This window comes from Acinonyx jubatus, chromosome D1, assembly GCF_027475565.1.
Source record: "Acinonyx jubatus isolate Ajub_Pintada_27869175 chromosome D1, VMU_Ajub_asm_v1.0, whole genome shotgun sequence".
NCBI classification, from domain to species: Eukaryota; Metazoa; Chordata; class Mammalia; order Carnivora; family Felidae; genus Acinonyx; species Acinonyx jubatus.
The window spans coordinates 92,934,699-92,951,446 of record NC_069390.1 but is presented as its reverse complement, the minus strand read 5'-3'; the positions used below and the strand labels follow the sequence as shown (position 1 = coordinate 92,951,446).

General features: G+C 49.3%; 1 protein-coding gene across 11 annotated transcripts in view; it reads left to right on the top strand.

The window, feature by feature from the left end:
• The window catches only part of GRAMD1B (GRAM domain containing 1B), a 237,700-nt gene that overhangs the window by 131,119 nt on the left and 89,833 nt on the right, over nt 1-16,748 (top strand). For 2 of the 11 annotated variants that reach the window (XM_053203946.1, XM_053203959.1), the window contains one exon: nt 40-83. The exons of 8 other annotated variants lie outside the window; for them this stretch is intronic. In XM_053203946.1, coding sequence (XP_053059921.1) covers nt 40-83 — 44 coding nt within the window. Of the gene's footprint in view, nt 1-39; nt 84-13,659; nt 14,373-16,748 lie in introns of those variants that run through there. One more of the 11 variants, XM_053203953.1, reaches the window with a different exon arrangement.

Below are 16,748 nucleotides of genomic sequence, written 5' to 3'. Positions count from 1 at the left end.
CTCTGCCTTTTTTCTCTGGATGGGGCCACTGCTCCTTAGGCCAAGCAGAGATCATGGAGCCGGCTGATATGGCGACAGCAAAGGTAGGATGGAAATGCTGCCGGCCGCACTGTGCGTAAGTGGCTTCGCTTGGCGAGTTCTGCCTTTGGTTCACTTTTCTCTCCCCTCCTGTCCCTCAGCTCACCACTCCTAAGTGTCCGGGGGCTGGGTCAGAGCGGAGGGAAATGACCCCCGAGCATGAAGCTCAGGAGAGGGGAGGGAGGGCTGGGTCTGACGGAGCGCACTCCTCACCTTTCCGTGCCCAGAAGTCTGAGCAGGTGGGGGGGGGGGGGTTGGTCTCTAGCTCTGTCTGGGCTGATCTGTGTCTTTCTCATTAGCTCTCCCTCCTTATTCCTTTATCCTTATCCTGTCTCTCTTTAGTCACTCCCTCCTTTATGGTCTCTCTTTCTCACGCCACAATGCTCTCTTCATCCATTTGTGCCTCCCTACCCTTCCTTCCCACCTTCTGTCTGCTTCCCTTTTCCCTCCGTCTGTCGTATAAGGAATGGGTGGGGTCGCTGTGGGCTGGACAGTCTTGAGAGCAGAGACTGCCTCTCATCCTGCAGCAGACGATGGCCTTGGGATTGGCGGGGAGTTGGTCTCTGAGTGGCAGGTGCTGCTGCTGTCCCCTCCCACCGCTCATCTGATGCCCCAATGGAAGTGTGGGTCTGGGCCCCTCCAGGGAATGTGCCCGGGTGCTCTCGCCCAGACCCTGCAGGCTCACTAGAGGGCGTTCCTGAGATGAGTTTCTAATCCCTCCTGAGTCCTGCTTGCAGTTTGGAATTTGCAGTGCCTGTGCATTTTCCCAGACGAGGAAGGAACTTGAGCCATTGGGAGTGGATGGGGGAACCTAAGGAGGCCAAGTCTGCAAGCCCCAACCCCAATACCTTTATGCAGGGAGAGACCTAGTGTCCTTCTAGAATATCTCAGCCCTTGGACAGGCTTGGGGGGGGGGGGCCCATCGTTTTTGGCTAGATGGCAGGGTCTCCTTTGTTTCAGAGATGAAAGACTGAACAGGATTCAGACTTTTGGAACAGGTTGGGTACCCCGTGTGTATATGGAAGAGAGAAGGAGGTTGGAGGCCCAAGCAGCGAGGGTGCTGTGGGCAGTAATGTGTTCTGGTGGTGAGGACATGTCCCCGCGAATCACAGATCTGAGCTGCTGGTGCCTTTCTCCTACTCCTGCATGCGGTGTGATCTGCTCCGAGTTACTTCCCCTCTCTGGGCTTTCGTTTTCTAGTCTGCAAAATTACACACAACTGTTGTTTTAACCAGCTTAGATTTGTCAGATACTTTGTTTTCTGTGAAGAAAGGAGCTGGGGAGCACACAACTAAATGAGAACAGGCCTCCCTGGACTGCCTCCCTCCCCTGTCCCCGCTTCCCCTCTTTCCCCTCCTTCCTCAAACATCCTGGTACCCACGTTAAGCACGGTTGGTGCAAGATGCCCTCCCCCCTTCGCAGCGAGCACAGAGGCAGCCAGGGGGAGCAGCCCTGTGTTTGGATCCAAAACCCGGTTTGCTCCAAGCAGTTTGTTTTGTGGTTGTAATGCTACTGTTGGTGATGTCAGGTGTCATCTGTCACCAGGCTTCCCTCTCACGAACCTCCCAGTCAACTAGCTCATGAAGTTGTAAGTGGTTGGGGATCAACCAGTTGGCCCTCAAGGGTGGGTGGTGGCCTGTGCTGGGGGGAAAGGTGTGGTTTGCAGGGATTGGAGAGTTATTCTGCGGTTAATTAGGAGGGTATGTTTATGTTTGCAGCTGCATCTGGAGGTAGAAACAGAGGCAGGTCCATTTTTCTTAGTCTCTTACCGTCCGCTAGTCAAGATTGCAGATTGTCCACGCAGGGGGACAATCAGGTCTTGGGAGCCGGACCATTCCTGAGGCTGGCGTCTTCTTTCAGGACCTCAAAGAATGAACCTGATTGGCTGTGGAGACAGATGCCTTTAACCTCAGAGCTGTGATTCTCTTTCTTTAACCTTCTCTACCCCAGACCCTTTGGAGGGAGTTTAGTTCAGGTATTTCCAGTCTGGGCCCACGGACCGCTGAGGTCCTTAGGAGAGGGTCCGTGAGCTCTATCGTTTGTAGGCAGAATTTTATATTTCTCTGCAGTTTTCTGGGAAGAGTACCTGTGGCTCTCCGTAGGTCCCCAGAAGGATTATAAGTCACAAATGTTTAAGAAACTTTACCTGATGAAGATGCTCCTGCAAAGAGCCTGTTTGCATTTTACAGCCTAGGTACAAAGAGAGCCTATGTATTGTGGCAGATGTACCGAATCTCTGATACTATCTAAATGCAGCGGAGCTGTTGAGTAAAAATTCACATCGTGACTCATTGGTACGTCATTTATATATGACTCGGATGTTGTTTCCTTAATATATCATTTTACTTGTGTGTATTGCTAAATACATGTAAATGCATCTGTCTTACCCTGTCCCCTTCAGTTCTCAGGTACTATTCCCAGGATTTCCCTTAGCCCCAACTATACTGGGTTCAGTTACTCCAGAATGAAAGAGCTTTTGGTTTGGATGTGTGATCACTCTGGACGACAGCACTGCCTATTTAGACCATGTTCAGTTCCTGGAGGAAGGCTGTTGGAGGCATGATTTCATCTCCTGGAGTCTGGAGTTTGAGGCTCTGTTATTGCATTGCCATGGTACTATTTTTTTTTTTTTTTTTTAAGGTTGTAATTTCAGCGCGGGCCGTCTGATGTCTTGACGTGACTGTGTTAAGATATGTAGATAGTAAATTGCACCCTGAGAGTTCTCGTTTCAACCGTGAGAAAAGAGGTTGGTAGGCATTCGTCAATACGTTCGTTCAAGGAATGTTTATTAAATGCGTTATTTGCCAGCAAAGATTTCACTATGGAGGTTGTAATTGGATCGCACATGATCACCGTGAACAGTTTGTTCACGGGTTCTTGGGGGAGACAGATGAGTAAACATTATGAAACATTATGACGGTACAAGGTAACAGGGGTTGTAACAGAAGTTCAAGTCAGCAGGGAAGCGCAAAAGAACTATTTGATGTTGGCCTAGGCAGGTAGGAGGGCTTTCTAAAGGAAGCGACGTTTGATCTGAGACCTGAAGTGTCAGCGGGAGCTTAGCAGGTGGACAAGAGAAGAGAGGTGGTATTATAAACTGGAGTTGGACATATCATACGCTGGTGCTGCCACTTTCTGGCTCTGCGAACTTGAGCGGGTTATCTTGGCCTGTCCTCGTCCCCGAGTCCTTATTTGTAAACGAGGGTGATACCCATCAACCCTGTAGGATTGTCGTGAGGATTAGGTGAGATAATGCCTGGCTCACCATAGCTGCTCGCTGAACGGTAGCTAGGCAAGAGGAGACAGCGTGCACAGGGCAAAGCCCAGGACACTGCAAACAGTTTGGCATGATCAGGGCTTAGGAGCACGTGGACCCCAGGCGTCAGATGATGGAACTAGACATAGGGATTGACATCCCATGACAACCTTGCACATTACTGAGATTATGTAGATACTGGGAACAATCGAAACATCTTAGGATAGCATCAGATTTGCTTTTGAAAAAGTACTCTCTGGGGTGCCTGGGTGGCTCAGTCGGCTAAGCGTCCTACTCTTGAATTCGGCTCAGGTCATGGTCTCACGGTTTGTGAGTTCGAGCCCTGCATTGGGCTGTGTGCTGACAGCACAGAGCCTGCTTTGGATTCTCCCCCGCCCCCATCCCTACCCCGCTTCATTGTGCGTGCGTGTGCTCTCTCTCTCTCTCAAAATAAATAAACTTTAAAAAAAAAAAAAAAGTACTCTCTGGCTACAAGGCAGACAGATAATTGATCATTTCCTCATTTTGTGCCATCTCAGATTCTTTGTTTTGTTTTACATGTCTGTCTTCCCCAACTAGACCGTAAACTTTTTTTTTTTTTAAGGGCAGGGCTAGTGTGATTTTGCTTTTTAAGCCACAACCTGCCCCCCCCACGCCTACTATATTACCAAGTAATATAATAGGGGCTCAATAAATAATTTGGTAAACGAACAAATAGGAGAGGAGGGGTAGGCATAACGCCATACCTAACGATGAGAATTTAAAGGCACGTATAAAACTGAAAGCAAGATACAAACTCAGAGTTGTTCAGGGAGCTAGAACGGACAGGCCTTTGTATCTAGTTCAGTGGGAGGTGGAAGAGGAGTATAGGGTGAATTCCAGGTGTTTGACTGGGCGACTTTGTAGTTGGTGCCGTTCACTGAAGCAGGCGCAGGAGGTCAGAGGGAGCAGCAGGTTTAGAGGGGCAGTGAGAAGTTGCATTTATTCAGGCTGGCTTTGAGGTGCCCTTGGGACATCTAGGTGACGGTGTTCGGAACAGTTGGAAATTGGTGTCCGAGGTCAGGAGAGTGGCAGCAGTTGTTCTCGTATACTTGGGAGGCACAGGCGTATCTCCAAGGCTTTGTTAGAGCATTCGAGAGTAGATCGGGTCATCATAAGAAAAAAGTCTTACGATGTCGTGGGGATGGATGTTGACGAAGCTTACTGTGATCATTTCACCGTGTGTACAAATAATGAACTGTTATGTTCTACACCTGAAACTAATAGGATGTGACATGCCAATTCATATGTCACTAAGCCCCCCTGGATTAGGAACCTCTGGGATGCAGGTGACCACAGGGCTGCAGGGTGCAGGCTGCAGCCCTGCAGGGCTCCCAGACCACAGGGCTCCCTGAAGACAGGGAGTTGACTGAAGAAGGCTTTCAGATCCCCCTTCCCAGCAGTTAGGAGCCATAGCCTCTCCTTAGAGTGGAATGTGAGGTCCCAGAGCTCAGCAGCCCTTCCTCGGGGCGGGGAGTGGGGGACACTGGGGGTCTGAGCTTGTGTGTCGGGTAGAGAAATTGAAAAAAGTTGGTGGACCGACACAGAATCCCCACATGTCTTACCTATGGAAGGTAACAAAACTAAAATAGAAAACGTCCACCACCACTGTTTAAAGAATATTTTAATACAACATTTTTTAAATGTTTATTTATTTTGAGAGAGAGAGCAAGAGAGAGAGGGAGAACACAAGCAGGGGAGGGGCAGGGAGAGAGAGAGGGAGATACAGAATCCCAAGAAGGCTCCAGGCTCCCAGCTGTCAGCACAGAGCCCAACGAGGGGCTTGATCTCATGAACTGTGAGATCATGACCTGAGCTGAAATCAAGAGTCAGACGCTTCACCTGCTGAGCCACCAGGTGCCCCTTAATACAAATTTCAACGGACATGTTATCACAAACTAAAAATTCAGTGTATTTAGCTTTTTCAAAACTTAACCATGTTGCCCTTGTTTTTGTCAGTTGTCCACAGATCATCTAAATACTTCACAGTGCCCTTGAGCCATCAGATGTAGCTGGTGGCAGAGTATGGAAGGACACGGGTGCATTTACCGAGTAGTCCTAAGACACACGGAACCTGAGCTCTCTGGAGGTTCACTCATGATTATGCCATCTCGCGTCAGTTGTGACGTGTAGAGAATATAGTCGGTAGAGGGGCCTGAACCATCTTCCACATTGTTTTCCCCCCAGCCTGAAGGCCCTGAGGAGAAAACGTCCTAATGGTAGGAAATGCAATTTCAGATTCCAGCCCGTTAGATGCAGTCGGCTCTGTCCAAATAAACCTGTATTTATTGGCAGCGATGATGGCAATATGTTCCGAAGGCACGATTTCTGGACACCTGTCATGCAGATAGGAAGTTCTTGTCTCCATAAAGGATGATCACAAATATTGGATCCTTTTTCTGGCTGACTCTTTTGTGTTAAGACCAGACCGATCAAGAAATAATTATCGCAGACAGACTTAACATAGGTTGGCTGAGAATACTCATCATTACTTATTAATTGAAAAGGTGGCATAACGATTACAAACCTGTGTTCATTTTGGTGAACAGAAATACTGTGTCCTGATTACCTGTGCCTCTCTTACAGGACTTACTACTTTAAACTTTATGTTAGAATTACTTAATATAACTACTTAATGCCTGTGTATTATCTTCCTTATGAGATTATAAGCTTCCGGAGATCAAGGAGGATATTTGGGTTATTATTGAAATAACGTCATGATTTGTCTGGGTCCTGAACATAGTAGGTGCTCAGTAAGTGTGGTTGTTGTTGAATAAATAAATGGCTGACTGATGTGACAGAAATACCACATATAGAAATAGAAACATAAAGTAGAAATCTAAAAACATCCCCAACAAAACAGAAAAAAAATCAGAAACTTTTGTGCACATAAAGGAGAAAAAGTAGATAAGGAGGCACAGAAATGGAGCCTGTAGTCCCTGCAGGAGGTACTGGTCGTCTGTGGATACCAGTTAGGAACAGTCATGATGATGGTTAAAATGTGCTGGGCACTCGATATGACGTCATGTGTTGTGTCATTGACACCCAACAGCTGTGTGGGTTGTTGCCATTATCACCTTTGTGTGCTGATGGAGCTGAGGCTTCGAGAAATGAAGTAACTTGCTCAAGGTCACATAGCTGTTACGTATGGATTCGAACTCCCGTCCAATTCCGGAATCGCTGCACACGCCTCCGGGGCTGGTGTCCGGCCCGTGTCCGTCAAGAATGTGGTTTTCCTAGGCTCGTCACATCACGGAGTGGTTTCTCTGCCAGCAGTCTTGCGTCCTTGGCCAGGAGTCTTTCCCTGTTGAAATGAGTTCATCAGTTTGTTAACAGTCCTTCTCAAGCGTAACTTAGATGAGAAAGGAGAAGTCTCCATTCAGTGGGAGGAGAGCGGGAGCAGCTGGCCGTGGGCGTCTGGGCGCTCCCTCCCCGCGAGAACCTGAGTTTATAAGCTCCCTTCTGGGTCCCTGATGCCATCAGTCACCCTGAATTTCTCCTGAGGATAAACCAGGAGGATCAGGGTGGGTAATTAGAAATCTGCCTTGTTTCTTCCATCTGGCAGGAGCGATGTTTTCTTTTGTTATGCATGTAATTAGAATGAGGGAAGTCAGGTGAGGTCCCCTCTTCCGGTGGGTGGGGGGTTTTGGAAGGTGTGTGCCTCTTTCCTGACAGTGGGGGCTTTACCACCTGGGGGCCGCCCTTCTGTCTAGCAGCAGAGAGCCTTGTGATCGAGAACACGCTAATGAAGAAGACATCCCAAGAAGCCAGCACTGAGGCAGGCGGGCAGGTGTTCAGGAAGCTGGGGAGAGGTTCTGGAGAGGAAGGGGATAGAGATGTAGGCCAGAGCGAGGGGGTCCTCCTGGGATTTCCGTCGCCAGCCCTTGCGGGCACGAGGAAGTCGGGCGGTCACCATGGAGGAGGGATGTCCAGAGTTGCCGGGACAGAGGGAGAGACGTAGGTTAGCTGGGCTCTGCCAGTGAGGTGAGCAGGAGAGGTGGCTGAGGAGAGGCGAGGGGGTTTGTGCTGCCGGCACTGGGCTTCACCTCTTCGCTTTTCCCGATTTTACCAACCGCGGCACCCCCTCGTCTTGTGGCTCTAGGAGCAGCCACCAGCGGTAGGAAGAGAAGCAGACCTCGCCGGGCCTCGGTGTCTTCCTCCGTTAGATGTGGCTCAGTGACGCCTCCCCGGGGCGTTGTGAGACTCACAGGACGTAATGTAGGGGGGCCCACTTTAGGCTCTAGAGTGGACAGGCTGCCTCTATCCTGTCTTCCTCCCTCTCCAGTCAGCTGTGCTGGTGAAGCAGCTGGGGGCGGGATGAAGCTGGCTGGAGTTCGGCTCTGCCCTTGCCCATCCTGTTGGAACATTCTGGATTAGCAGATTGTGAAGGAGGGGCAGAGAAGGACGGGGAGGGGGTGAGCCTGTCCATTTTCGATTTTGATTTTTTTTTTATTTCGCTCCAGCCCCCCAAGTGAATCCCTGGGGTCATGGAGGCCCAAGGAAGCGTGCCTGAAGTGAACCGAGCCCCCACTTGCTTTCCACACGAACCTCTCAACCTCTGCTGCTCTGTGGCCTGGGCCACCCCTCCCCTCCCCTCCTCTCCCCTCTCTACAGTGGACTGGTGGGGCTGGAGGGCAGGGGTGTGCACATGAGTCCCCCACACGGGAGGGGAGAGGAGGGGCGGGCTCGGGAAGCTCCCGGCTGGGAGCTGACACAGATGAACAGACCAGAAGGCAAGGCCAATGCCTGCAGCCCACACTGTCACCCCAGAGCCAGTGACTAATAGTGGCGGGGAGGGGGGGGGGTGGGGAGGAGGGGACAGGGAAGTGGTGGGGAGCACCTGATCGGGTGCCGCTCTGGCCATCTGCCGTCCCCCTCACACAGGCTCTATTGACTGCAGTTTGGGATTTGGAAGAGGATTCTGGCTGGAGGACGAGGAGGCTTGTTGAAATGCAGTGTTTAGGACGCCACTCCTCCCCCGCTGCTCCTCTCACCAGCTTCCTGACCTCCAAAATGCTCCTTAAATATAACACTCTCAGCGCCTGCCGACTCCCCTGCCTGAGCTTGGAGCTTTGATTCCCCAACGTGTGACTGCAGCACGGCTCTGCCCCAGTTTTGCCAGCTCCTGGAGGCATGCGGCACTGCCCTGGTCCTGTGGCTCTCCTCTCCTCGGGAGGCGAGCGCAGAACCCAGAGACTCCGGATGGAAGGGGAGCCTCGGGGATCCTGTCCACTGTCTGTTTTCTGCCCCAGATGGGCTCCCGGTGACTCCCCAAGGTCATGAGGAGGCGTGAGCTTCTGGTGGTGGAAAGAGCCACTGAGGGGTGGGAGTCAGGGCAACTGAATCCTGTGGGGGGTCCGTGGACTCCACGTTTCCCTTGGCCGAGGCCTTGGGGGTCTGCAGAGTGGTAATGCTCTGAAGGAAAGACCTCCTGCCAGTCCAGTGCCTGCTTACAGATGAGGCGAGGAGCATCAGTCCTGTTCTTGTTGCCTTGGGAAAGGAGCAGTACCCACGTGGTGAGACCTTAAGGCTTGACTTGGAGACCAGGAGAAAGTCAAAGCAGCTAAAATCAAAGTTTTTTTTTTTTCTTTTTTTCTAACCTGTATTCCAAACCCAGTAAAGTTTGGAAGAAACCGTTGTAGCAAGAGGTTTGGAGGGACACAGCTCAACCTTCTGTTAATCAGACCTTAGAAACACAACAGACGTTGGAATGAATATCCATGAGCCTGGGAAGGCTAGGTTTTTGAACTTAGATTTTGAAAATTCATGTTGAAAATGCAACACGAATCGTCGTCCCAGTCAGCCATTCCCCACCACCGCCCTCCTCTCTCATCCATTCTGTTCACAGAGATTGGAAGGAGAAGATTGGTGTCAGGTGTGTCCAGTTATGTAGTTTATCTTTAAATTGTTTTTTGCTAAATATTGAACAGAGACAAAGATTATTTATAAAAAAAAGTACATAAAAAGCGTACGGAAAGAAGGAACAACAAACAGTGTACTTCTTACCTGTCCTGCTGACTCCATGTTCTTGCCCACTGACCACCTTTCAGAATGTTGAGTTTGTCACTTCCTTGATTTTCCATTTTATGGATACACACTCTCTAGCTATACAGATAGAGAATATCTGGATACTCGTGAGTACTGATGAGGTTGAGTACCTTTTTATACATGAATGTGAAGCATCTATCTTGTTACGTGTTTGTCCTGTGGCTGTATCTGCATGCAATCATATGTCATGCTTTCTTCATTTTGACTTGCTCTCTGTGTTCAACATTGTTTCCAAGATTCATGGGCTTGGTTGCACGTGACAGTAATTTATAAATTTTCTGAATGTTATAGACTGTTCACACTTTAAGAAAATCCTAGTTGTGTATCCTTCCTGCTGTCGGTAGACATTTGTTTCCAGGTTTGGGGGTTTGTTTCCGCAAACCATGTTACCACACAGAGTGAGTGCTGTGTGAAGTTTCTCTCTCGAACATTTCCTAATGGGACCTTCTTCATTTGGTAGAATGGAACCATTAGGTGTTAGGGGATGCATTTCTCAAACTCTACTATAAATACCAAATGGTTTTGCTTACGTAGTTGAACCACTATATACATGTCCATGGGGTTTTTTTTTTTTTTTTTTGGTTAATATTTATTTTTGAGAGAGACAGAGAGACAGAGCATGAATAGGGGAGGGGCAGAGAGAGAGAGAAGGAGACAGAATTTGAAGCAGGCTCCAGGTTCTGTCCAGGTTCTGTCTGTCAGCACGGAGCCTGATGTGGGGGTTGAGCTCACAAACTGCGAGATCATGACTTGAGCCGAAGTTGGACGCTCAACCGACTGAGCCACCCAGGCCCCCCCCTCCACCGGTTCCTTTCCAACCTTTACATTATTAGACTTTTTAACTTTTGCCAATCAGATAGGTACAAAGTTAGCATCTCATTGGCATTCTAAGCTTGCATTTTCCTGAGTGCTAATGAGGTTGAGCACCTTTTTATATGTGTATTGATTGATCACTTCCTCTTCTGAAAGTGCTTATTCAAATCCCTTGTCTTTTTATCTAATTGTTTTTCTTTTTCCTATTGATTTGTAGATATTTTTATTTATATTTATAAATTCTGTGAACTAAATTCCTTTTCAGCTACATTTGTTGCAATTATCTTCTCCCAGGAAAGCCTGGTCTTTTCTCCCTCTTTGTAATCAGTTTGAGGATCAGATGTTCTTCATTTTACTGTGGTGGAGTTCATCTGCCTTCTGCTTTCTGGACATATTGTGTGTGTGTGTGTGTGTGTGTGTGTGTGTGTGTGTGTGTGTGAATTGTTTAGGAAGTCCTCAGGCAGCCGCCTGTGTGAGGATCAGTTGGTAATTATGATTTATCAGGGGAGATTGTTTGGTCTCTGCCAAGGTTGAAGACAGGCCTGTCTTTGAGTTCCTCAGCAGCATGTGGGAGTTTCTTGGAGGCTCACTTGTAGGGTTAGGGGAGGCCAGCAGGGCCTCCTACTTTATGAGGTGATCTCCTCTTTCCTCCTCCCATTAATGGGCCTGTGCACTGTCTCTGCTCACTGTGTTCTGTGAGGTCCAGAAAACCAAGGCCGTTTTACGGATGCCACAAGTACCTTCTCTAGAAAACATATCTATAAGGCTTTCTTTAATTTTCTGAGTTTCTGCCCTCACTGAATTTATGGTTTCTAAATTTGTCTTATTGTTTCGATAGATCATCAAGTGTTTTTTAAAAAATTTCCTCTCTATTTTTCTTTCTAAATGTTTTCTTTCATCCAGCATTTTTAATTGTTTTTAGCAGGAAGCTCCATTAGGATAGCTAGTCTGCCATATTGCCGGAAATGGAACTCTTCGGCCTTTCCTTCTTTTCCGTAGAAGTTCTTATCCTTCCTGAAATACAGATCTCAAGGAGCAGCCAGATTGCAGTTCAGGCGGAAGCAGGAGCATCGAAAGCACCTGCCTGACTGTTAACCTGTGTACTCACCCCCACAGTAATCTAGAATGATGTCAGTGCTGACACCTTACCGGTCAGGAAACTTGGCGAACCTACTGAACTGTCTGCCCTCTAGGAGAAGATCAAAGAGGGAAGATACATTAAATGATGAACACCTCTTCATTTTGCTTGGTCTTATCCTTTAAATATATTTCAAGGAAAGCTGGCAATCCCATGGCTCTTTAAAGCCCTATTTGGGTCATATTTTGAGATTTTCTTATGGACCACAAAAATGGAGCCAGGTTCCCGAGCTCTGTGAAGAGCCCAGGTTACAGAAACAGGAAAGAGCCAAGGGGAATTTGAGGCAGTTGATGGTCTCGCAACCAACTAGATTCTCCTTTTCATGTTCCTCCCATCACATTCATATACTGCCCTATCAGCAATAGTAATAGAAAGAAGCAGCTAACTTGATTTAGCATCTTTTTTTTTTTTTTTTTTTTTTTTTTTTTTACCTGTTGCCTGGATTCTTTTTGCCCTGGGAGCGTGTAGGCCCTTATTAGCCTGTCTCACAGATTTTCTTTCTTTCTTTCCTTTTTTTTTTTTTTTTTTTTTTAAATAAGCATACATCCTGATTAAGAGACTGGATTTTGGGTTTGAACATGCCCAAGTTCAAGTCTCAGGCTTGCAGCTTGTTGGTTATTTAGCATTAGGCAAATCCAGATGCTACAGTCTTAATTTTCAATAACATCATCTGAAAAATACTGATAGTCACAACTTCATAATACGGAGGTGAGTGTTAAGTGAGATAATACAAGTAAAATGCTTATTAGCACGATGCCTGACATAAATAAGCTCCCCCCAAATTCTTATTAGTAGTTGCAAGGGAGGTTTCTTTTTTATTTGACGGCTTTTAAAATTTTTATTGAAAAATATAGAATTTTCACTATTTAGTAATCTGTGTCTAATGTAATACTTGGAAAGCTTTGATTCAGGTTTCATGTGTTATCTGTGATCAGGGGGGATAGGATGAGAGTATTCTCATCTACCTAGAGTATTCTAGGTGCCATTTGCCTAGAGGCTGGCATCATTGGTCCCTGGAGGCCCTTGGAGTGAATTACCTAGGTTGTAAAGGAGAATTTATGCAGCCCTACAATACCTAAGTTGAAAGAATGGCCTGGATACATAACTAAAGATGTATTCTGAGGTCTTGAGAGCGTTTCAGTGTTGTCTGGCTTGGGTCTGTGGACAGAGGAGAATTCCATAGGCCAGGGCTGCTTTGAGAGTACATCTCTAAAAGCTCAGGATCCCTTAAAGGGTGTTTTTGCTGGACCATCTGGACCCTGGAGAGAGACTGCAGTGTTTTAGTTAGGTTCGAATAAGGCCACTTCAATTAAACACTTGCTAATAGTATCTAGTGTATATAAGCCATCCTAAGTCAGTGAGATGATGGACTCACACACTGTCCCTGCCCACTTAGAGTTTACCATCTAAAAAGGCAGGTAATAAGTAATTACAAGTACAGTGAGCGAGCGTTACCAGTGGGGATCTCGCGCTCTGGTTTTTCTTAAGACTGTCTATCACTTTGGGGGTCAAGTATAGATGATGTGCACACAACCCGAATGGGTGTCTGTAGATTGCTCTGAGGCAAGTTTCAGGGTAAAGGCTTAGTATGGTTCAGTTGGAGGTTGCTATTTCATAATTAATCTCCTCTTTGTTTGTTCTCACCCATCCGCATTACTGACCCAGATAGTCCGCAACCTAGGGGAGGCCAAAAAAAAAAAAAAAGTCACATAGCCACGGAAGTTGCTGGGGCTGGAACACAGTGGGCCCAGGTTGGAGGATTTTAAGAGCGAATTGTATGTTCTAGCTGGAGTTGAAAATCTCAGTGCCTCCTCTCTTTGATGCTCTGTCTGGTCTGAATCATCTTAGAGCCCGGTATTGGTGATAAAATGTTGTTGAGATCCCACACCAGGCCCTCGTGGCCACCTTAAAAGGATTCCAGGCCCCAGGTGACTGGGGGCGCTGCTGGACCACCATAAGTTGCTGCCTCACCATGCGCCCCAAAAGCGGTGGCCCTGGGGCTGGGCACTTTCCCCAGAAGGGGAAGAGAACTGTGTGTTCCGTATGCCTTGAACTGCTTGGGCTCTCATTGCTGCGCGGGCCCCGCCTTGCTGGGGAGAGGGTGAGGATTCTATTTAAGGTGGTCTTGAGCAGCTCGACTTTGGGCCTCTAGGCACTAACCGCAGGAGGAGGGGCGGGGGGCGCTTTCAGGTCTGCTCCGCTTGGGATTCCGGACGTTTGCAGAGGGCCTGGGGTCAGCGCTCCCCTCCCCCCCGCCCCGGGGTGTGGCATTTTAACACCTTGGATGGATGCTCGTGGAAGTGCCCGACTCGCGCTCTTCCTGCCCCCTCTCCTCTTCCTCCTTGGGCATCACCTTGCTTGCCCACCCTCTCCCTGACTTTCTGTCCCATCCCGGGACAAAACATGTGCTGTGTCTTTAAATGGGCGGAAGTGGCTGGCAGTGCTTTGCTTGGGTACTGCATTGATGAGGAGATTATATGGAGCTGCGGGAGCCGCCGCCTGGGGGAAGAGAGGTGCAGGTTCTGCTTGGTTCTTGCTCTCCTGCCGGGCTCTCCTTGGGTCCTTTCCCCCCCAAGGCTGCTCTGAGCCGGCAGGAGGCGAGGGTGGGCGGGTGGCCGGCCGGCCTGCCTGTTGACAGCCACTCCAGGCTTGTTTTGCAGCCTTGCCGTTGCCTGTCCCCATCAGAAGCTGGCAGTAGCAGCAAAGGCTCCGTCAGGCAGCTCCAGCCCTGGGGCTGGATTTGCAGAGGCTGCCCTTGGCCTCCGAGCCCAGCCTGCCGCGGTTCTTCTGGCTGGTGCTGCTGGCTCTCTCTCTCTCCCTCTCTCTCTCTGTCTTCTTTCTCTCTCTGTGTTCAAGTCACATTACATGGGCTTCTGTTCTTTGGGGACTTCGTCATCTTTTCCAATATGTCCTGGGACCTCCGGAGCTGTCACGGGGATGCTAAGGACACGGTCAGTGGATTACCGTGCCTGTACTAATGAAAGGATTCAAGCTATCCTGGTAAGTAGAGGAGAGGGGTACGGCCCCTTCCTCTTCGTCATCGTTCTTCAACCCCATGTCCCTCCTCAGCACCTGAGCATCCTCAAGAGGTCTCCTTCACACAGGCCTGTCCCCCTCCCCCCCCCCCCATGGTTCTCAAGGAGTCAAGATGGGGGCCGCACACCCTGCAAAGTTGGGTCACTCTCCCTGGCTCATCCTAGCTTCTACCTCGCTGCAGTTATTTTCTGCCAGCATCTTCCCTGGGGGAGGCGGTTGGTGGAAGTTGGGGGGCTGTGAAGAGAATCCAAGTGCAGCTGGAAAGAGTCTCCAACTTTGAGGGACCTAATGGGTGGTGCATGCTGAGGGAACTTGGTAAAGAAGGGTCCCTTGGGTCACGCCCGGCCGGTGGTGGGTGCAGTGGCACTCTACCCAGCCTGACAGCCAGCCCCAGGGGCCTTGCTCGCCCTGCTCCATAGGGTACCCTCATCCCAGTGGGCAGGCTCTGATCTCTTCGAGGCTTCTCTCTGAGAAGTCGGGAGGACCAGGCCCCGACCTCTGGCACGCCTGGCGTCCAAAGGAGAGTGGGGTGGCCCCTCTGCCGTGCCTACCATGCACACACCTTGGGGCTTTGGAGGCACCTCTCGCAGAGCCTGATGTTGGGATATTAGAGCCTCCTCTTGCTTGGGATGTGAGCTAGCTGTCTGGTAGCCGCAGAAGCAGTCAGAATATTTTTACCTTCCCTTTTAAAAATAAAACCCTCACCTCTCCCTTTCCTCCTCGGAATCAGGGTGGGTGGGTGGGTGGGTGAATTGGCTTTTTTATCTGGTTGAGAAACTGGAGATTTCGCCTGGGAAACTTTGTCACGGCAGGGATCTGGCCCTCCCCACGGGGTAGTGTGTGCAGCTTACTGGGGACCAGCTCTCTGGGCTGGGGATGGTGCCTTTCTCCTTGACAGCAGAGGGTGGGAGGAGGAGAGTTTGGGAAAGCTTCCCGCGGGGATGCGCCCTGCCTTCCTTGCGGCTCCCAGCCGTCCACCCGCAGTCCATGGTGGGACCATGGGAAATGATCTCTGTGGTTGGGAGGGTGATTTCCAGAATCGGGGTAGGTGCTGAGCAGTTTAATACATGTCGTCCTATCCTGGCTCTAGCTCACATCTGGCCTTCCAGAACCTCCTACTCTAGGTTAAAGTCTAACAGGATTAATCTAGTCCAGCCCTCCTCTAGGCAAGAGGGCTCTTTAGTGGGTCTTCAAAAGGTACTTTGGGGAAAGGAAAGGGAGGAGCTTAGTTCTTGTGAGCTTAACTCTTAAAAACTGAGGTCGTGAATAGTCAGTGACCCCCGCCCCCAGCCTGTAGTCTCTTCTCAAGATTTGGTATCACTCCCTCCTATCTGTAGCTCTTGTGCTGAAGGCCCCCCACCCCCACCCCCACCCCCCTGAGGTTGAGAAAAGGATGTAGAGGTACTGCAATGCCATTCCTGCTTTCTTGGGGCCAGGTTCCTTGTTCTTCAGGATTGGAAAGGCATTAGCAGAATCTGTTGTCACTGGGAATGCCAGGCCCAGTCAGCACCCAGAGCCGCCCCTTGGTCCCTCAGCAGAGCCAAGCTGGGCCTGTAACTTGGATGAGGCCTCCAAGGAAGATCCAGGTCTTGCCGGGAGAGCGGGGGTGCTGGGCTCATCTTCGGAAATCACTCCGTGTCCTTCCATGCCCCTACTGTCAGCAGCCACGGTTGGGACTGAAGGGGTGCCTGGCTGTCTCTCAGGATGAGACATCACTTTAACACAGAAATGCTTCTCTGCTCAGCCCCTATTGGTCCCTCAGGGACATGCAGAGACATGTGCCTTTAAAAATCTGCCTTGAGTATCTCTTGATGCATTTCAACAGGAGATCATTGTTATGCTGGGAACTGTAATTGGGGTAACCTTGTCTTTTTCAGCCAAATACCGTATTACAAGGATGGGGAAGTTTTGTCGTTTCTGTCTGCCTGGCTAGTGTTAGATCCTATGATTCCCTCTTTCTTTCATTAGGTGCAGATCTGTTGGTCCATTTTGGTCAAGGGGCCAACGTTGTAGTTGTATTGTGAATGTGTGGGCTTGAAATGCGGCTCCCTTTGGTGGTATCCCCTGTCTGAGTTCTCCTCTGTCCACGGGGAGACTTGGTAGGAACGAGGTGACCAAATGTATTGGCTGCCCTGTGCTGGGTAACGTTATCTGCGTACGGAAGAAGATGGAATTAATTGACCTCCTGGTGTTTGAGTCACTTCTAGAAACATTTCTGGAATCCTACTATGTGTTAGTGATATTAAAAAATGATGATAGTGCTGATTAAAAAAAAGAATAAAAATGGCAACTAACATTTATTGAGCGCTTACGGGGGCGTCAAGGACCATATTAAGCACT